Source organism: Aquarana catesbeiana, linkage group LG09, assembly GCF_042186555.1.
Source record: "Aquarana catesbeiana isolate 2022-GZ linkage group LG09, ASM4218655v1, whole genome shotgun sequence".
NCBI lineage: Eukaryota > Metazoa > Chordata > Amphibia > Anura > Ranidae > Aquarana > Aquarana catesbeiana.
Genome location: NC_133332.1, coordinates 126,077,123 through 126,099,184, shown reverse-complemented (window position 1 = coordinate 126,099,184; position 22,062 = coordinate 126,077,123). Strand labels below are relative to the sequence as shown.

The following is a 22,062-nucleotide window of genomic DNA, read 5'->3' as shown; positions in this document are numbered from 1 at the left end:
CAAAGTAGACTCTGCCTTTCACCTTAACTAGGCCATTGTTTTCTTGTCCGTTCATCTGGTTCATCGAAAGGAAATTTCCCTCCATTGTCTGCATGGTGGTTTGGGTTGTTTTTTGTTTAACCCAGTGGGTTGAACGAAAAAAAAAAAAAACAAAAAAAAAACAACCTGACGGCTCAGGTCGGAGCCGCTATACTAACAATCCAATGTTAGTACAGCAATCTCCCTGCTGAGCTATTGTATTTTCCGGACAGGGGGGAAGGCCATTGGCTGAGAGTGCTGATCGGCAAACCTTTTTCTGTCACAAGCCTTCAGACCGGCTTCCGTGTACATGGGCCAAATGTCGGACAGTTACTATTGAACCAACATTCTGCCCATGTAAACTAGGCTTATCTCTAGGAAGAAATACTGAATCTTTTTTGTCATTTTAGATGGGCTCCTAAAGGGTGCCCCAGCTTTCCATTCCACCATGCAGGTGTCTCAGACCATTGTTCAAGCTTATAGTCACAGGATGGGGTTCCTCCATTTCTGTTAAGGCTCACTCCACTAGGTCTGCGAGTATCTTTTGAGCTTTTCAGCATCAGGCAGCTGTTCTCCAGATTTGTAAGCCTACATCACGTAAAAAAAGGTTTTTACCCACTGTAAAATCCTTTTCTTGGAGTCCATTCAGGGGTAGCATGGGCATGTCGATAGTATGAGGGGTATACACTGGACAGGTCTACAGTGTTCAATCCTTTTGTCAGAGACAGTATTATCAGAAGATTTAAGGATTTCCTATTCCTCTCAATAGACACCAAGAAAAGGATTTTACAGGGAGTACAAAAATATTATTATATTGCAGATTACCTATCCTTAGATGTGCTGCCTTTTTTTTGCCCCAATTTTGCCTGAGGATCCTGATAGTAACACACTCCCTGTCTTTTTCCCCATAACAGAGGGGAGGGGTTCTATAGTACTTAGATAATTGGAAACAATGTAACTGATAAAAGTACAGCACAAGCAAGGATCACAGAAAGTTATCAGGTGACTAGGTTTCTGGACCTCTAAGCAGGGTATACACAGAGTTTTTCTTCGTTCAACTGAGCTCAGCGAAGCTGGCCCCCCTACAATCAGCACAAATAAAAACTCAAGTGTGTTTCTTTAGTGCTACGTTTGTGCTGTTTTGTGCCGTAAAAATTTACATTTGTGCTGCTTTTATTTTTAAGATATTAGCAATTGTTTTTTCCAGACTGTGACATCACCTAGCCCCCCTACAACGTCCAAATGACACAAAACTGGTCTCGTTGGTTAGTGCTACGTTTGTGCTGTTTTGTGCTGCTAAAATTTCCGTTCTATCTTTTATCGTTTTCTCGTTATTAATGATTTATTAAAGGTCACCAAAGGTCAGTCAGCCCCCCTACAACGTCCAAATGACACAAAACTGGTCTCGTTGGTTAGTGCTATGTTTGTGCTGGTTTGTGCTGCTAAAATTTTTATTTGTGCTGTTATGGTTTTTAAGTTATAACAGTTTTTTTTTTTTTTTTCAAACCCCACTCACTTTGCCCACCCTACAATCAGCACAAATAAAAACTCAAGTGTGTTTCTTTAGTGCTACATTTGTGCTGTTTTGTGCTGCTAAAATTTCTGTCCTATTTTTTATCGTTTTTGTGTTATTAATGATTTATTAAAGGTCACCGAAGGTCACTCAGCCCCCCCTACAACACCCAAATGACACAAAACTGGTCTCGTTGGTTAGTGCTACGTTTGTGCTGTTTTGTGCTGCTAAAATTTCCGTTCTATCTTTTATCATTTTCGTGTTATTAATGATTTATTAACGGTCACCAAAGGTCACTCAGCCCCCCTACAATGCCCAAATGACACGAAACTGGTCTCGTTGGTTAGTGCCTCATTTGTGCTGGTTTGTGCTGCTAAAATTTTTATTTGTGCTGTTATGGTTTTTTAGTTATAACAGCTTGTTTTTATATTTGTGCTTTTTTGTGTCATAATAATAAAAATTCGTGCTGCTTTTATTTTTAAGATAATAGCAATTTGTTTTTTCCAGATGATGACATCACCCCGCTCTCCTGTCACATACCTGGTTAGTGAGCTCCTGGTTAGAAAGCAGCCATGGGAGCACAGTGAGGTATGAGTGCCTGTGATCAGTCCTGTAGACTGCGTGGTGGCAGCAGTCAGCAGGTGGATGTGGCGGCAGAACCAGCTGGTGGCAGATGAGCTGGCACTGAGCTTGGCTGGTGGCAGACTGTGGGTAAGCAGCTGGAAGCAGGAGACAGATGAGACCTTGCTGGGCTGAAGAGCTGTAGCAGGCTGGATGAGCAGGATGCAGGGTCAGATGAGCCGGATCCATAATGGTCAGGCAGATCAGGCATAGACGGCACACAACAGGATAATCGGGTCACAAACCAAGTCAGCAACAGGAGGTAGATCAGGCAAGAAGAGAAGGCAGAAGCAGAATCCAGAGACAAGCCAAGGTCAGGGCAGGTAGCAGTCAAACGGAGGTCAGGAGCAAGCTGGGTTAGGATCAGAGGTAAAACACAGGAATCAGGAATGAACACACAGAAGCGGCACACCAAATTGCAGCCTGTTTAAATAGTCTGTCTGGTGCCAGCATTGGTGACAGGCTCACGCTCATCTGCCCAGCCAGTTGCCAGTCTGCGCATGCGCATATGTATGTACAGGGAGACATCATTTGTGCTATGCGAAAGCCTTCCCTGACACCCACTACAGCAGCCAAACAAAATGAAAACGGGCTGGTTGGTTTGTGTTGGTTAAATAGTAAATAACTGAAAAACAAAAAGTGGTAGAACTGATATTTAAACAGCACAAAGGAGGCACCAACCAGGCCAGTTTCATGCCCTTTGTCTCTTGTAGGGAGGCTGTGTAACCTTTGGTGACCTTTAATAAATCAACAATAACTGAAAAACAAAAGGAGATAGAATGGAAAGTAAATAGGCACAAATCAACACAAACGTGGCACTAACCAACCAGCCCATTTTCATTTTGTTTGGTTGTTGTAGGGGGTGTCAGGGAAGGCTTTTGCATAGCACAAATGATGTCTCCCTGTACATACATATGTGCATGCGCAGACTGGCAACTGGCTGGGCAGATGAGCGTGAGCCTGTCACCAATGCTGGCACCAGACAGACTATTTAAACAGGCTGCAATTTGGTGTGCCGCTTCTGTGTGTTCATTCCTGATTCCTGTGTTTGACCTCTGATCCTAACCCAGCTTGCTCCTGACTAGGGATGAGCTTCGAGTTCGAGTCGAACTCATGTTCGACTCGAACATTGGCTGTTCGCAAGTTCGCCGAACAGCGAACAATTTGGGGTGTTCGCGGCAAATTTGAATGCCGCGGAACACCCTTTAAAAGTCTATGGGAGAAATCAAAAGTGCTAATTTTAAAGGCTTATATGCAAGTTATTGTTATAAAAAGTGTTTGGGGACCCGGGTCCTGCCCCAGGGGACATGGATCAATGCAAAAAAAAGTTTTAAAAACGGCCGTTTTTTCAGGAGCAGTGATTTTAATAATGCTTAAAGTCAAACAATAAAAGTGTAATATCCCTTTAAATTTCGTACCTGGGGGGTGTCTATAGTATGCCTGTAAAGGGGCGCATGTTTCCTGTGTTTAGAACAGTCTGACAGCAAAATGACATTTCAAAGGAAAAAAAGCCATTTAAAACTACCCGCGGGGCCGCGGCTATTGCATTGCCGACAATACACATAGAAGTTCATTGATAAAAACGGCATGGGAATTCCCCACAGGGCAACCCCGAACCAAAATAAAAAAAAAAAAAAAATGACGTGGGAGACCCCCTAAATTCCATACAAGGCCCTTCAGGTCTGGTATGGATTTTAAGGGGAACCCCGCGCCAAAAAAAAAAAAAAAACAAAAAACGGCGTGGGGTCCCCCCAAAAATCCATACCAGACCCTTATCCGAGCACGCAACCTGGCAGGCCGCAGGAAAAGAGGGGGGGACGAGAGTGCGCCCCCCCCTCCTGAACCGTACCAGGCCACATGCCCTCAACATTGGGAGGGTGCTTTGGGGTAGCCCCCCAAAACACCTTGTCCCTATGTTGATGAGGACAAGGGCCTCATCCCCACAACCCTGGTCGGTGGTTGTGGGGGTCTGCGGGTGGGGGGCTTATCGGAATCTGGAAGCCCCCTTTAACAAGGGGACCCCCAGATCCCGGCCCCCCCCCCGTGTGAAATGGTAAGGGGGTACTTACCCCTACCATTTCACTAAAAAACTGTCAAAAATTTTAAAAATGACAAGAGACAGTTTTTGACAATTCCTTTATTTAAATGCTTCTTCTTTCTTCCTTCATCTTCTTCTGGTTCTTCTGGCTCTTCTGGTTCTTCCTCCGGCGTTCTCGTCCAGCATCTCCTCCGCGGCGTCTTCTATCTTCTTCTCCTCGGGCCGCTCCGCACCCATGGCATGAGGGGAGGCTCCCGCTCTTCTCTTCATCTTCTTCTTCATCTTCATCCTCTTCTCTTCTTCCTTCTTCTCTTCTTCATTTTCTTCTCCGGGCCACTCCGCATCCATGCTGGCATGAAGGGAGGCTCCCGCTGTGTGACGGCGTCTCTTCGTCTGACGGCTCTTAAATAACGGGGGCGGGGCCACCCAGTGACCCTGCCCCCTCTGACGCACGGGACATGACGGGACTTCCCTGTGGCATTCCCCGTGACGTCACAGGGAAGTCCCGTCAAGTCACCGTGCGTCAGAGGGCGGCGGGGTCACCGGGTGGCCCCGCCCCCCGTTATTTAAGAGCCGTCAGACGAAGAGACGCCGTCACACAGCGGGAGCCTCCCTTCATGACAGCATGGGTGCGAAGCGGCCCGGAGAAGAAAATGAAGAAGAGAAGAAGGAAGAAGAGAAGAGGATGAAGAAGAAGAAGATGAAGAGAAGAGCGGGAGCCTCCCCTCATGCCATGGGTACGGAGCGGCCCGAGGAGAAGAAGATAGAAGACGCCGCGGAGGAGATGCTGGACGAGCACGCTGGAGGAAGAACCAGAAGAGCCAGAAGAACCAGAAGAAGATGAAGGAAGAAAGAAGAAGCATTTAAATAAAGGAATTGTCAAAAACTGTCTCTTGTCATTTTTAACATTTTTGACAGTTTTTTAGTGAAATGGTAGGGGTAAGTACCCCCTTACCATTTCACACAGGGGGGGGGCCGGGATCTGGGGGTCCCCTTGTTAAAGGGGGCTTCCAGATTCCGATAAGCCCCCCGCCCGCAGACCCCCACAACCACCGGCCAGGGTTGTGGGGATGAGGCCCTTGTCCTCATCAACATGGGGACAAGATGTTTTGGGGGGCTACCCCAAAGCACCCTCCCAATGTTGAAGGCATGTGGCCTGGTACGGTTCAGGAGGGGGGGGGCCGCACTCTCGTCCCCCCCTCTTTTCCTGCGGCCTGCCAGGTTGCGTGCTCGGATAAGGGTCTGGTATGGATTTTTGGGGGGACCCCACGCCGTTTTTTGTTTTTTTTTTGGCGCGGGGTCCCCCTTAAAATACATACCAGACCTGAAGGGTCTGGTATGGAATTTAGGGGGAACCCCACGTCATTTTTTTTTTTTAATTTTGGCCGGGGTTCCCCTTAATATCCATACCAGACCTAAAGGGCCTGGTATGGAATTTAGGGGGACTCCCACGTCATTTTTTTTTAAAATTTTGGTTCGGGATTTCCCTGTGGGGAATTCCCATGCCGTTTTTATCAATGAACTTCTATGTGTATTGTCGGCAATGCAATAGCCGCGGGTAGTTTTAAATGGCTTTTTTTCCTTTGAAACGTAATTTTGCTGTCAGACTGTTCTAAACACAGGAAACATGCGCCCCTTTACAGGCAAACTATAGACACCCCCAGGTACGAAATTTAAAGGGATATTACACTTTTATTGTTTGACTTTAAGCATTATTAAAATCACTGCTCCTGAAAAAACGGCCGTTTTTAAAACTTTTTTTTGCATTGATCCATGTCCCCTGGGGCAGGACCTGGGTCCCCAAACACTTTTTATGTCAATAACTTGCATATAAGCCTTTAAAATTAGCACTTTTGATTATTCATGTTCGTGTCCCATAGACTTTAACGGTGTTCGCATGTTCTGGTGCGAACCGAACAGGGGGATGTTCGGCTCATCCCTACTCCTGACCTCCGTTTGACTGCTACCAGCCCTGACCTTGGCTTGTCTCTGGATTCTGCTTCTGCCTTCTCTTCTTGCCTGATCTACCTCCTGTTGCTGACTTGGTTTGTGACCCGACTATCCTGTTGTGTGCCGTCTATGCCTGATCTGCCTGGCCATTATGGACCCGGCTCATCTGACCCTGCATCCTGCTCATCCTGCCTGCTACAGCTCTTCAGCCCAGCAAGGTCTCATCTGTCTCCTGCTTCCAGCTGCTTACCCACAGTCTGCCACCAGCCAAGCTCAGTGCCAGCTCATCTGCCACCAGCTGGTTCTGCCGCCACATCCACCTGCTGACTGCTGCCACCACGCAGTCTACTGGACTGATCACAGGCACTCATACCTCACTGTGCTCCCATGGCTGCTTTCTAACCAGGAGCTCACTAACCAGGTACGTGACAGGAGAGCAGGGTGATGTCATCATCTGGAAAAAAACAAATTGCTATTATCTTAAAAAAAAAAAGCAGCACAAATTTTTATTATTATGACACAAAAAAGCACAAATATAAAAACAAGCTGTTATAACTAAAAAAACCATAACAGCACAAATAAAAATTTTAGCAGCACAAAACAGCACAAACGTAGCACTAACCAACAAGACCAGTTTTGTGTCATTTGGGCGTTGTAGGGGGGCTGAATGACCTTTGGTGACCTTTAATAAATCATTAATAACGCAAAAACGATAAAAGGTAGAACGGAAGTTTTAGCAGCACAAAACAGCACAAATGTAGCACTAAAGAAACACACTTGAGTTTTTATTTGTGCTGATTGTAGGGTGGGCAAAGTGAGTGGGGTTTGAAAAAAAAAAAAAAAAAAACTGTTATAACTTAAAAACCATAACAGCACAAATAAAAATTTTAGCAGCACAAACCAGCACAAACATAGCACTAACCAACAAGACCAGTTTTGTGTCATTTGGGCGTTGTAGGGGGGCTGACTGACCTTTGGTGACCTTTAATAAATCATTAATAACGCAAAAACGATAAAAGATAGAACGGAAATGTTAGCAGCACAAACGTAGCACTAACCAACGAGACCAGTTTTGTGTCATTTGGGCGTTGTAGGGGGGCTAGCACTAAAGAAACACACTTGAGTTTTTATTTGTGCTGATTGTAGGGGGGCCAGCTTCGCTGAGCTGTTCAACTGGCAGGCTGAACAAAAAAAAACAAAAAACAAACCAAAAACACCAACTTACAGATCTCCATATCCACACAAGCAATGTGAATGCAGGGATCTCCACCACTGTGCTAGTGTATTCTGAGAGTCAGAATAAGTTGGTTGCAGTGGCTGATTGAATACTGGACATTCGACAAAAGCCGGTCTAATGAATGGTTTCTGTTGAACAGACAGGAGGTACACAAGGACCAAAATTATTCCAGTTCCTACTGAACCAGACGAATTTCGATACATGCAGCTTTAGGGATCCATATAAATAAGGTAAACTTACTAAAACAGTCTTTTCCATGTATCTTATTGTACAGATTGTAATTATCTGTGTAAATGGGGTTAATGCTTTGCAGCAGTGATTGGTAGCCAAAGATCATGTGACCTGGCCTGCCTAAACAGGCAGCTCGGGAACAGCAGTTTTTTGTTATTGATGGCAAGTCCACTTTTAATGACAGGTCCACTTTTACAGGAGACCTACTGGGAAAATGTTTGTTGAGACTAGGATTATTAAATTAGGCAGTTAGCTAAAGCATCCAAATAGCATGGGAGAGATGATGGGTGCCATTACCCCCCTACATGGATAAAGAAAAAATTGCTTGGGCAGACAATATCGGTTTGAAAAGATTGTTTCCCCCCCCTCCCCCCCGTTAAAAAATTTCCATTGCAGCTCTGTAAACATTTGTAAGATATATGCGATTTGGTTTCTTGAACTAGTAATAAATAATGTATGGCTTCTTAGTTTGCTTGTAAGCGGTGGACATTCCAGCATACCTGTTTTTGTGACCTGCCTCTACTGAACTGTTTTACAGACACAGCAGCCCCCATCTGTGCCAGGGACATCACTGATCTGCTGATGAAAGAATTGGCTTTTCTGTCAGGTAAGCAGAGTGTCATTGCCCATCCTCCTGTGTTACCTTGTAATTAAATCCTCACCATGAACTTGCACGCTGTTTGGCAAAGTGATACCCTCAGTATTATCCTCTAGTCTCTAATACCATCAGAAGTGTAGTAAATAAAACATTACAAGTGTTTAGAAACATATAGGGTTTCTCTGAGGAGCAAACAATGTCAAATATAATTATTAAAAATACATAATGTTCTTCTTTCATAAAAAGGCATACAATTATATGAAAAATAAGATGTGTAGAGACAACTTGCAGTATTAAAGTTTGTTTCAAAATATAGTTGCGACAGTACTTCACCATGTTCAGACTAGGATCCAAATCCATGTGTGTGGGTCCATCAGGAAGCTGGCACCTGTATGGGCCCATCATCTATGGTTAGGGCGTTCCCTGCCGTGCAGCACCATGTATAGGTGCGGCTTCAATGCAAGAAATGCCATGGCCACAAGTGATTGGCCTGTATAGCCAGTACAGTGGTTTTTGGCATTCCAAGCAGCCATCTAGATATAAGATACAGAGAATTACATAATGCCAGGCCAGGATATGCTACAATAACCAAGCCTAAACACTATTGTGTGAGGTGAAGTTGTCATCAACCCTGTGAAAATTGTGACACCATTTAGCATGAATGTACACAAGGTTTGGATTCCATGTCTCGCAGAAGAACAGGTTGGGGGAGAGTGGCAAAAAAAGTGATAAGTGGGTCAGAAGTCAGAGGGGACAAAACTCCATACCTTTGCCCTGAATGGACAACATGACTATGGGATTGATTTACTAAAAGGTAAATAGGCTGTGCAGTTACTCTAGATCTGAGGAGAAAATGCAAGGAAAATACTGCATTTTCGCTTGCACATGATTGGATTATAGTAATCAGCAGAGCTCTCCCTCAGATCAAGAGCAACTGCACTTGCAGTAGACTTCTAGTGCACTGTATATTTGCCTCTAGTAAATCAACTTCAATGTCTCTTTAAAACTCAACTTTAGCCAATACATTTTTCTTAAAACATACAGTACAGGGCATGGGCTTATATATTTTTGACCATGGGTTTTATGTTGCCACCTTCAAGTAAGGACACTGGCAAACAAAGTTGATATTACAGTCCATATAACCCCTCTCACTCCCAGTAATACATAGTTTGTTGCTAGTGTCCTGAGGAGATGAACAACCTGTCTCTTCTGAGAGAAGGCTGCATTGATGGCACTGCAGCAATAAGATTCTGGATCCGTCACCTCTTGACAGTGTCTTGCGAATCATACCAAGACCATGGAAGACATAGGGCTGGCCTGCAATGTTGCCTCCACACTGGATTCTACTTTTGGCATTCACCCTTGGTACAGCAGTACAATGCAGGTTTCTCTACAAATCCAGGGCAATGGCAGCCTGCATCCCAGTAGTTCCAGTCCATGAAGACCCTCTGTGAAAGAAATGGTATTGCCCTTAAAAGTGGGCAAAGCAGGGAAATTCTGCCTAATGGTCTTCCCCCTGGGAAGGTGCCTATATCCTAGGGTGGCGAGTAAAGGTTTTTCTCCTTTGGGGTTCCCCCAACTGGGGTTAGACTTTAAACACTGGGCTCCTGTATTGGACACAAAGGGGTGGGTAGCATGAAAACCGTAGGCCAGGAGCAGTGTGTACCAGGGCTGCTGTGATACTTTTAAATAGTGTTTCCAAGCCATGGCCTAGCACACACCACGTTGGGTCTGTTGCAGCCATAAGCATAGCATACACCACTTTCTAGTCCTTAAACACATTTTGGCTCAGAATGTCCCATTCTGTGTACACAGTCCTGCCCTTTGAGGGTGATACGCTGCTCTCCCCCTGGCTCCAGACACAGGTCATTAACACAGTGCTCTGAAAAACCGTGGGCAGGTACACTACAGCGCCAGCTGCTACTCACCTTCAGTTTGTGGCTTAGGTCTCAACATCAACCTTCGTGCAGCCTCAATTGTGGGACACTGCAGTGAGGGCTGCATTGTCAGGGGTTACAAGTAATGTAGTGTGCACTCAGTCTAACAGGGCACAATGTGCAGCAAACATATTGTATGCCGAGCGATCGGTGCAGCCAACATATTCTGAGTGCCCATGTATTGCACAGAGTGCAGTGAACATATGCTGAGTTGCCATGTATACCAGAGTACAGTGAACATACGCTGAGTGGCCATGTATAGCACAGAGTACAGTAAACATATGCTGAGTGCTCGTGTATAGCACAGAGTACACTGAACATATGCTAAGTGCCCATGTATACCAGAGTGCAGTGAACATATACTGAGTGGCCATGTATAGCACGGAGTGCACAAACATATGCTGAGACTTCATGTATAGCACAGAGTACAGTGAACATATGATGAGTACCCACATATAGCACAGAGTGCAGCAAACATACAATAACTAAATATTATATAAGCAAAGCAGTGAAAGTGGAATGTAAAAAACTTTCAGTAATCCTGACAAATACAGCTGAAGTTATAGACAAATCTTTACCTTTTACATGCAAGGTGAGTCAGTCCTCTTGTATCTTGAGCCTCTGTATTTGTCAGTGAGGTCACCCATCACAATAAATGGCAGAGGGGAGGGCAAAAGCTGAAATGTTGAAAAAAATATAGCTTACTTATCGGTATATAAAGAACAAGTACTTTTGGGGTACAATTCACCCTGTACTGCGATGTCATGTGAAGATACACCACATGATATTACTATGCTGTACAATCATAAAATGAATCACATTTGCACAGTAGCCTGATGGCCAACGTGCAGCATGAAGAAAATAAGGCCCCAATACATCATGCCATGTATGGCACTATTGTGTCCCTTAAAGTGGTTCTAAAGGCTTTCTATGTTAATTAATTCTCTGCATTAGGCTAAAAAACCTTCTGAGTGCAGCTCCATCCCAGCCCCCTTATACTTATGGAAGGATGAAAAGATCTGGACAGCCGCACACCAGGATAATTTGATTAAATTCTTCTTTTATTCGTGAAACATGATCATAGGGTACATTAGACACCATTGGCGTGGTACAGCACAACATCTGACGCGTTTCACACTTACTTACAAAACGCTTACTGGAGGATGAGGAATTTTAGCTTGGATTGTCCTGAGCGGTGGTAACTAATTCTCCCCCTTATACTTACCTGAGCCGAAATTTGATCTAGCGCTGTGCCCGAGAACAGTGTCTCTCTCTGCTCTCTCCCTCCGCATAGGCTTAGAGACAATCACAGCCAGTGAGGAGGCAGAGCCAAGCCATGCTTTGTAGAGAAAAAGGGGTTATGGTCTGGGGAGAACCCTCTAACACCTCCATCCCTAAATGTTACAAAAGAACAAAAAAAGCTAGCCCGTTGGGACTTTGAGTGAGGTGGGAGGGATAGGCACACGTATACACAAACTGCAACAAAAATTGATTTATTGATACAAAGGCTGTATAAACAAATGGGGAACAGCAATAAGTGTGCATTACCCGGCATAATAGCCTAGTTAACAGCATAGGTAAAAAACAAATACAATTAGACTGCAATCGGTTTGTACATCCATAAAAAGTAACAAGATCCATGATAAAACATTAAAACCAGTAAATGCATATACATCATCTAACATTGAAATTACATAAACATAAGTGACAGCAATGTGTGGACATGGTATGGCCAACTGCGGATACCCAGCAGAGTGGGCATGCGGATAGCATCGATGGTGCCCTACGCGTTTCGCGAGTCTGTTCTCGCTCATCAGGGGCAGATGGATGGTAGGTTTTTTCTACAACAAAAAATATTAGGGTAGTAAATATATGTAGTTCATTAGATGGGTCGGGGCAAGAAAAGTGGTTGGCAAGTGAGGTCAATAAAATAAAGGCCTCATACTCACCAATCAGCTGGGCTTGGTAACCAAAAACACTGGATGCCAAGATGGCGGCCACAAGCATTGCCAGTTCGGGAGCTGAGGGGGCTTTGCAACCGGGAACGCAGCGGGACGGAACAAGGACGCACAGCACGGACTGACAGAAAGACATCTGGTCTGTGGTCTGGATGTATCCATGGGCAAATCTAAAAAAAAGGGGGAGAGTGTGAGGATGCATGAGTTTCAAGGGATGTATTGAAACCAAATAGGCATCAAATAATGGATTCAAAGAATGATAAAAAATGCCCAATGTGGGTTGCATTTGAAAATACTGGATATAATGTATGTATGGGGGACTTCTAATGTGATTATGGAGGCTGTTGTAGGGGCCGTACTCGTAGATGCATAAAAACAAGAAGCTGAGCAAAAAACGCAAAAAGAAAAAAAGAGAAAGGGAAACAAAAACCAAAGTGTAGAAAAACCAAAATTATGCCTAAAAAAATATATTGACACCAACAATAATGGAGAATTGGTGTTGTATAGGGTAAGAAGGGATGACCTACACAGCGGGTGAGAGATAAAAGGATAAAAAAGAAAAAAAAAAAAAAAAGGACCAATGTTACCTGAATATATAGACAAGTCCCCAACATAGTAATGCATTCCCAGGTCTGTGACCATCAAGATAAACCATCAGAGCACAAACGCAAACCGCTGCCGCGCAGAGCCATGCTTTGTAGGTCATTGGATACACAGAGTGCGGCTTGGGAGTAAGTCGGGGGGGGGGGGAGCTGCTCTGTGCAAAACCATTACACAGAGCAGGTAAGTATAACACACATGTTATTTAAAAAAAAAAAAAAAAAAAAAAATATGGGTTTACAATCACTTTAACAAAAAGAGGGCCCTGAGGCGCCACCAGAATACCGAGTGGCATGATGTCGGATGTGCAGTGCCCGAGAAAACCTCCAGCTCCACAAGTTTATACATGCAATGTAATGATGCAAATACTATGTACAGCAACTTCTAAATGCTTTTTTTTGAAGAACAAAGACACACAATGGAGATTGGAGAAATGGTTACTTCCCCACAGGGTGCTGCGGTCCTGCTTCTCACATAGTATAAAAAAAAGTTATAGTAGCCAGGCTGTCAATCACTGCCCATACATCAAAGACACCTCTGCCCTTTTGATGACAGTCGTGTATCACAACTTCCTGCATTCATGGCGACCAGGGGGAGTGGTCAAATATGGAAATAAGGTCTTAGCTGTTCTGCTGACTTTTGACAAAAGAGCTTCAATTTGCCTATCAGTAAAAGCACTGTTTATTCTGCTTAGGTCATACAGAAAAGAGGAGTGCATTTAAAACCCTTAGAGGAGAACAATCTAAAGCCTAGTACACAGGGGCGAATGCTGGGCGGCATCGACATTCAGCCCATGTGTACTGTCGAAGGGACATGACCGAAAAAGGACATGACCGAAAAACGGACAGTTCTCGGAGCCAATGGGTGAAAGCGCTGACTGGAATGTTCTGGCGGACATAATAGAACAGCAGGGGAGATTGCTGTACTAAAGCTGGTTAGTTAGTACAGTGGCTCCTCCTGAGTTGTCAGTTTTCTTTCCAAGGTTCTTTTGAAGGAAAAAGAAACTACTAGTGTGTACTAGGCTTAAAGGAACACCAACTTAAAAAGTGCAGCTAAAAGCTCAGAAAAATAAAGCATTTCAGATGCACTTACTATTTATCCACTTTCAAGTGGAATTTGAATTCTGTTACATTTGATCTCTACTTGGAAGAATCAATTCATAAGCATAGCCCCCTCCCTGCACATATAGCCCTTTACTCTTCTGGCAGTGTCTAATTACCGTCTAAGCTGGCCTAGCTCCTCCACCCCTCCCCTCCCTACATGTAGTAAAGGGGATTACTATGTGGTGTCACAGCTCTGTGTCTGCTGGGGTTGATGACATCACATCCAAGATGGCAGTGCCCAGCAGCAGTCTAATGCCGCGTACACACGGTCGGACTTTTCGTCTACAAAAGTCCGACAGCCTGTCCGACAGACTTCCTGCGGACTTTCGGCGGACTTGCAGCAGACTTTCTAACGAACGGACTTGCCTACACACGACCACACAAAAGTCCGACGGATTCGTACGTGATGACGTACACCGGACTAAAATAAGGAAGTTCATAGCCAGTAGCCAATAGCTGCCCTAGCATGGGTTTTTGTCCGTCGGACTAGCACACAGACGAGCGGATTTCGGGGTCCGTCGTAGTTACGACGTAAAGATTTGAAGCATGTTTCAAATCTAAAGTCCGTCGGATTTGAGGCTGAAAAAGTCTGCTGAAAGTCCGGAGAAGCCCACACACGATCGGATTACCAGCCAGCTTTAGTCCGTCGGCGTCCGTTGGACTTTTGTAGACGAAAAGTCCGACCGTGTGTACGCGGCATAAGGGCTTTTGGATGTATACACAGGACAGATAAATGCATGATGCATAAAATATGTTAACACCCAGAATCTAAGATTGTTGTTGAAGGGGTGATAGGTTCTCTTTAACATTATGTTTCTGGAATGGAAAATGGTTCACCGAGAACCAAATCCAGCATCTTCCTCCTTTACACTTCTTCCCAGTATTATATTTTAAGTGTGGTGTGAAAATGAGGTCCATTGGTAAAAGTACCCCCCTTAGGCCTCATGTCCACAGATGTCCAGATGTATTGGGAGCTCATTTCTAAATGCATCTGGAAGCATGTAATGCTTTTTTAGAATTAAAGGCACACTGGATGTTTAGCTGTGTCTAGGTGCTATAAATTGGGGATAGATAGCGGGTGTAACGCTCCCTGGGAAAAACATTCGTAGGCATCAATACTAGTCATCTTAGCAAACAATGGTGCATGTATTTGTGCCATTTACAGGTGCTTCAGAGAAAAATAAATGTAACTTTCACCAATGCAAAACCTAGCCATATCCCAGCCCTTACTACACACCAGTCATCTTAACTAACAGGCTACCCAAGCCCAATGCTTGTCAGCCACCATATACATATGCCGCGTACACACGGTCGGACTTTTCGTCTACAAAAGTCCAACGGACGCCGACGGACTAAAGCTGGCTGGTAATCCGATCGTGTGTGGGCTTCTCCAGACTTTCAGCAGACTTTTTCAGCCTCAAATCCGACGGACTTTAGATTTGAAACATGCTTCAAATCTTTACGTCGTAACTACGACGGACCCCGAAATCCGCTCGTCTGTGTGCTAGTCCGACGGACAAAAACCCATGCTAGGGCAGCTATTGGCTACTGGCTATGAACTTCCTTATTTTAGTCCGGTGTACGTCATCACGTACGAATCCGTCGGACTTTTGTGTGGTCGTGTGTAGGCAAGTCCGTTCGTTAGAAAGTCTGCTGCAAGTCCGCCGAAAGTCCGCAGGAAGTCTGTCGGACAGGCTGTCGGACTTTTGTAGACGAAAAGTCCGACCGTGTGTACGCGGCATTACAGTGTTGTAGTTTTCACCAACCTTTAATTCCAACAGACAGGACTTGTCCAGGACACAGAGCGCTGACTGTGTGTCTCAGGTGATTCTAGATTACCTGACAGGGAGAGGTGCAAAACCCGGACAGGATCAGAGGTTTTTTATTGCACATATGTTAAAAATTCTGTTTTTTGATAGAAATTACATTAAAATCCCCCAAAAAGTATATATTTTCTAAAAGCAGACACTCGTGAGAATAAAATGGTGGCAGCTGCAATTTTTTACGTTTCACAATATTTGCACATTTATTTAAATAACACATATTTTCAGCAAAGAAAAACATACAAGTTATAAAGGGGGTGATGAGGTGCTTTAAAAAAAAAAAAAAAAGACTATTTTTATTAATTGTATGCTATTTCTTTTACACTTTTTTTTTTTTTTTTAGCTTTTATTTAGCTTTTTATTGCTACCACAAGGGGATTAGCAAGCCCCCTATGTGATAGCATGGGTAGGTGACAGGTACTCTTTATGGAGACATTGGGGGTTTATTGGACTTCAGTGTCCCCCCCCCCGCCATCCAATGCAGTTATTCAAACACATATTGTGTATTTGAATAGCTGTATCCTCGGCTGAACTAGCCAAGGAATGACAGCTGTGACCCCGAAAGTGATGTAGTACATGTCGTTTCTGGGGTCATTAGTCACATGAGGGCTCAGGGAACAAATGTTCCCCAAGTTCCTCCTGCTTTCACTGAGGAAGCTGTTTCCTGCTGCCCTTGGCTTCACAGAGGAACAGGAGAGTCGGGGAACCAGTTAGGGTTGCCACCTCCTCTCTTTAAACCCGAACACATTAAAGGGATGAGGTGGCAACCCTAGAACCACTACGGGTGGTGCCCAGCGAGGGATGCGCCCTTTGAGAGCCCAATCATTTTTATTAGAAAGCCCTTTGCCAATTCCTGATGATAGTTAATCACAACGATCACGTCATACAGAAGCCATGCCACCCACTTAAAGGGCCACAGGAGGCAGCATTAAGGAGTTAAAAGCAGCAAAAATGGATCTGGCAAGTATAACATTTGTTTATGCTTACAAGATCAATTTCTCTTGCATTAACCACTTCAATACTGGGCACTTTCACCCCCTTTCTGCCCAGGCCAATTTTCAGATTTCAGCATTGGCACACTTTGAATGACAATTGCACGGTCATACAAAACTGTACCCAAAATATATATATATTTTTTTGAGACAGATAGAGTTTTCTTCTGGTGGTGTATAATCACCACTGGGTTTTTAAATTTTTGCTAAACAAACAAAAAAAGGCCGAACATTTCAAAAAAAGAAATATTTCTTAAAATTTTGCAAATAAGTAATTTTTCTTCTTCACTGATGTATGCTGATGAGGCTGCACTGATGGGCACTGATGATGCTGCACTAATATGCACTGATGAGGCATCACTGATGTGGGGGAACTGATGGGCATACTGATGAGGTTGCACTGATGGGCACTGATTAAGGTTGCACTGATGAGGCAGCACTGATGGGCACTGATAACTTGCACTGGTTGGCACTGAGACAGATAGATCTTTCTTTTGGTGGTATTTATGTCTTCTTCACTGGTGTGCTCTCATGAGGCTGCACTGATGGGCACTAATAACCTGCACCAATCTGTACTAATTGACACTGATTGGGCTACATTGATAAGCAGGGCACTGTAATGAACTCTCTGTGCCCTGTCAGCCCTGCTGGTTATTGGCTCTCCTTTCCGCATACAGAGACTGTTTGTGAGGAAAGAAATGCAAATAACTGGCAAGTCTGTTTACATGTGACCAGCTGTGATTGGCCTTTTACCACAATCAGTTATCAGCTGTGTCCAAAGGTTAATGGCCCGCTCCCAAAACTGGAGAGCCAGGCGGGAAGGGCTTAAAACAGGTTAAATTTAAGTCTAGGGGACTCCAATAACCACTTTTACTTTCCTTATCCTCATCTCCTGCAGCCCCTACGCTCTGGTGGTCGCAGGTCTTCTGATGTCATCAAGCCTCATGCAGAGCCCATGGCCCCCTAAACATAAACATTTAACCCTTTCAGTGCAAAGGGATTATTTTCCTTCCCCCAGCGATGGGCTTTAAACACAGGAGGCCTATGTGCATGAATTCTAGTTATCAGATCAATCTGTACCATAGAGCATTACTGACCTAAATCCATACCAGCAGATTATACTCCATTTTTTCTGCACATGAATTGTTAGAATTCCTTTAGGCAATGCAGGTCCTTCTGAAACTGTGGAGAGAAAATGACAAGTTTAGCTCAGAAAAATTGCTTTATTCAAAAGTGTGCAATTGTTCAAAGAACAAACTGCAGATAAGCAGGAAAAAGGAGAGACTTGTGCTATCCACCATCCTCTAGTCAGACACTGGCAAAGCGAATACAGTGAACCTTACATGAAATGGTTGGTTGTACAGTATATGTCAGTTTGACACCTCAGCTTCAAAATGGATACATTAACTCTGATGACAAGCCTAAACGTTTTAAGCAGCGGCACTATTTAAAGAGGAACTGCAGTCTGCTCACATAATTTGTAATAAGAACATTTTTGCCATTCTGAAGCTTCCCTCCAACCACTTTGCATATTATTTTATATATACTGTGATTCTGTACTTGCCAAATATGCTGCAGAAATCTCCCTCCACTGAGTCTGGCTGCAACCATTTTAACTGTGGACAGCTGAAGCTGCTGCCTGTTCACTTCCTGGATTTACACAGACACACAGAGGCGCACCTCCAGCTCTGCAGCTCTGATTGGCCCTCTTATGACTCATCCCCCCTCCCTTCCTGGCAAACTCTCATGAGAGAGAGAGAGAGCTGTGCATAATGTCAAACGCCTAGGCTTTTTATCAGACAAGAAACAGGAAGTGGGCTGTATAAAGTGTTTACTGGCAGAAAAAAAAAATGTTTTACTATTTAAAGTTAAAGCAACAAGGGCAGAGGATTTAATGGAAAGCTGAAAAAATGAATGAATAAAGTCAGAGTCAGAGGTTTATGGGAACACTTAATAATCTACACTGAGGGGTGCTGGGAGTCAGTAAGCAGCACTAGAGCAGGTAAAGCTAGTGTAAGTGGTTTACACCTATGCAGGTTGCAGTTTGCATATTCCAGGTGCGTTTTGCATTGTTCAATACATGTTTTTGAACCATAAGTCTATGGAACCAAAAACCAGAAAAAAGTCCCAGGTCCTTTCCATAAAATGCACAGATGTGAACATGGCCCATAGGAAACCATGTTAAATGGACTGTAGTGTGTTTCTGCAAAACTGAAAATGCACTAAAAAGCACTGGGCTTAAAAAAAGGCCAATTCATTTGGCAGAAAAAAAACGCTCAGTGTTTTTTGTACAGGCGTTTAGAAGCGTTTAGCATTTTTTTATGCCAGGAAACTGCTCTCAGAACCTCAAACACGAAAGGTTTTTTTCTTTCTGCCTTTAAACACTAAGCTTAAAATATGCCTCTAAATGTCCTAATGAGCATGGACACATAGGATAACATTAAGCTCCTTATACAGGCAAAACGCTAAACTGCTCTAGAAGCAGTGTTTGTTTAACCACTTGCTGCTCTCATTTTGGGTGGATGTCATATGATGGCGCGCCCGCAGCGATTGCGGCCACGTTGTGTTTCTAGAACACAACCCGGCCCTGATCTCTGTTCACTGACGTGGCTCTTTAACCATGTGATTGGCTGTGTCGGATCACAGCTGGTCACATGTAATCGGCTCTCATCGCCTCACACTGACAGTGAGTGAGTGTGCAGCGAGAAGAGCCGATCAGCGGCATCTTATTGCAGGGGAGAACAGGGCATGTAATCAGGGCATTAATCATCAGTGCCCTGATTACAGTAAAGCCCCAGAAGTGCCACCAATCAGTGCCCATGAGTACCCATCAGTGACACAAATCAGTGCCCATTACTGGTGCCAGTCAGTGTTGCCGTTTAGTGCCCATCAGTGCCTGCTCATCAATTCCTATCAGTGCCCATCAGTGCCCACCAGTGCCGCCTATCAGTGCTCATCAGTGCCACATATCAGTGCCACCTATTAGTGCCCATCAGAGTGGCATAATAGTGCCTACTCATCAGTGCCACCTAATGAGTGCCCATAAGTGCCCCCTCATCAGTGCCCATAGGTGCCACCTCATCAGTGCCGCCTCCTCAGCGCACATTAGTGAAGGAAAAAAAAAATGTATTTACAAAATTTACTGACAGAAACTAAGATTTTTTTTTTTTTCAAAATTTTTTCAGTTTTTTTAGTAAAAAATAAAAAACTAGGCAGGGATTAAATACCATCAAAATAAATCTCTATTTGTGTGAAGAAAGTGGTAAAATATTTTGTATGGGTACAGTGTTGCATGACTGCGCAATTGTCAGCACTGAAAGCTGAAAATGGCCTGGGCAGGAAGGGGGTGAAAGTGCACTGTATTGAGGTGGTTAAGGCAGTGTGCATGGGCTCTTGGCATTCTAGTTCATCTGATAGAACTTTGTCAATGGTTGAAAATAGAGGCAGTTACGAAATTACAGTTATTCTGTAAAAGTGAACATGTACTCCATTAGGAATGTTTAAAAGGATACGTCCTTCCTAAAACTGTCCACAATTTAGTATAGGCTCTGATGTCTGCCATAGATTATGTACTCAATGCCCTGCCTTTTTTTATATTAGCTGACCATACACTGATACAATTTCAGACGGTTTCTGGTAAACTGGGAACATTTTGTGCAATGAGGGGCCCTTTTAGCTCCCTACCACCTGACATCCTTCAACCCAAAAATTGAAGGAGCCGGATATTTCATTGTCAGCTAAACAATGACTACAGACAATCAACAGAGAGGGATGTATATAAATTATTGTAAATAAAGATAATACTTAGCAGTTTAGCCTGATACAGCACCACATCCTTTGCACTGCTGTATTAAATGTACCAACAAAAGTGTGAAAACTGAAAACTGGGGGAAAGCGCTGTGCCATAATGAGGTCATGAATGAACATAACTTTGGAACGTTAAAAAAAAACACAATAGTTTATTCCATGGATAATAAGGCATACAGGTTCCGAGAGACAGCCAACCAATTAATATTGCAGGGCCAAAAGATCCTGGGATATGGTATACCTGAGTCGGGAGCCACGTGGATGAAAAGGGAACTCCTAAATGGGTTGGAATGTCGGCTGGACTCCAGGCAAACGGAAGATGATAGCTGCAGCCAGGGGGTTCCAAAAAGGATACTGAAAGGAGAGTCAGGAGATCCAGGGGTAAAACCCTGAGTGATCTCGGAGATGGAGGGAGCTGGTGACACCAGGGCAGATGAAGATCACTGAACGCTGGGAGACCCAGAAGTGACGGCTGCATGAAGAAGAGGAACCCATGGAATAAACTATTGTGTTTTTTAACATTCCAACGTTACAGTATGTTCATTCATGGTCTCATTAGGGCACAGTGCTTTCCCCCACTTTTCAGTTTTCTTGTCTCATTGGTACATGAGTTTTAGGGGAGCAGTGGTCATAGTCTAGCCATTACTTTCTCCACTTGGGCAGCTGTCCATGCACCTGGGAATTTGTTTTCTACCACTAATAAAAGTGTGCCCTTTTCAGAACATGACATTTTGGGGATATAATAAACAGTGCAAAAGAGTTGTCAGTTTATGCAGTATATGCAAAATAATTATGTAAATGGTATAACAGCAGCCAGTATGTGCAGTGCAGAGAGCATGACAGTGAGTATTATGTCTGGGGAGGGGTGTGGAGGGTATGAAAAAGAACATGAACAGTGTTCAATATGCAGTTTGTGTGGTAGGATTGTGTGACTGCAGACTCAGGAGTCTCAGGAGGATAACCTGGTGAGTGTGTGCTGGAGATGGGATCAAGACCAATCTGTGTAATGAAGGTGGGATCTGACTAGAGAAAGACCAATCTGTGTGCTGGAGGTGGGGTCTGACTGGGGAAATACAAACATGAGTGCTGGTGGTGGGATCTCGCTGAAGGATAGGCCAATCTGTATTACAGAGGTGGAATCTGACTTGGAAAGGACCAATCTGTGTTGGAGGTGGGATCTCACTGAAGAACATTCAATCTGTATGCTAGAGGTGGGATCTTACTGGAAAAATCAATCGGTGTACTGGAGGTGGAATCTCACAGAGATAAAATCAGTCTGTATTCTGAAGGTGGGATTACACTGGGGAAAGACCGGTCTATATGGTGGAGGTGGGATCTCACTAGGGAAAGACCAGTCTGTGCAGGAGATGGGACTTTGCTGAGGAAAGACCAATCTGTGTGCTAGAGGAGGGATTTCACCAAGGAAAGACCAGTCTATGTGCTGGAGGTGGGAGGGGACTGTACAAAAACCAGGAAGAGACGGATTGGCACAGTGACAAAGGAGAACTTACTTATTGTGAAATATAGAATAAGATATAATATGATTGTTAATGGAGCTGACAAGACTTTTAGTGTTCCTGTCTGCACCAGGTCATGAACTCACTAGGTGAAATGATCAGAACCTCACTAGGGGCAT

General features: G+C 44.1%; 1 protein-coding gene across 5 annotated transcripts in view; it reads left to right on the top strand.

The window, feature by feature from the left end:
• The window catches only part of MCF2 (MCF.2 cell line derived transforming sequence), a 256,235-nt gene that overhangs the window by 46,840 nt on the left and 187,333 nt on the right, over positions 1-22,062 (top strand). For all 5 annotated transcript variants that reach the window (XR_012236004.1, XM_073599249.1, XM_073599251.1 and 2 more), the window contains exon 2: positions 8,147-8,215. Coding sequence is in view for 4 of the 5 variants with exons in the window: in XM_073599249.1 (XP_073455350.1) it covers positions 8,147-8,215 (69 nt within the window). In the remaining variant the exon portion in view is untranslated. The remainder of the gene's footprint in view (positions 1-8,146; positions 8,216-22,062) is intronic.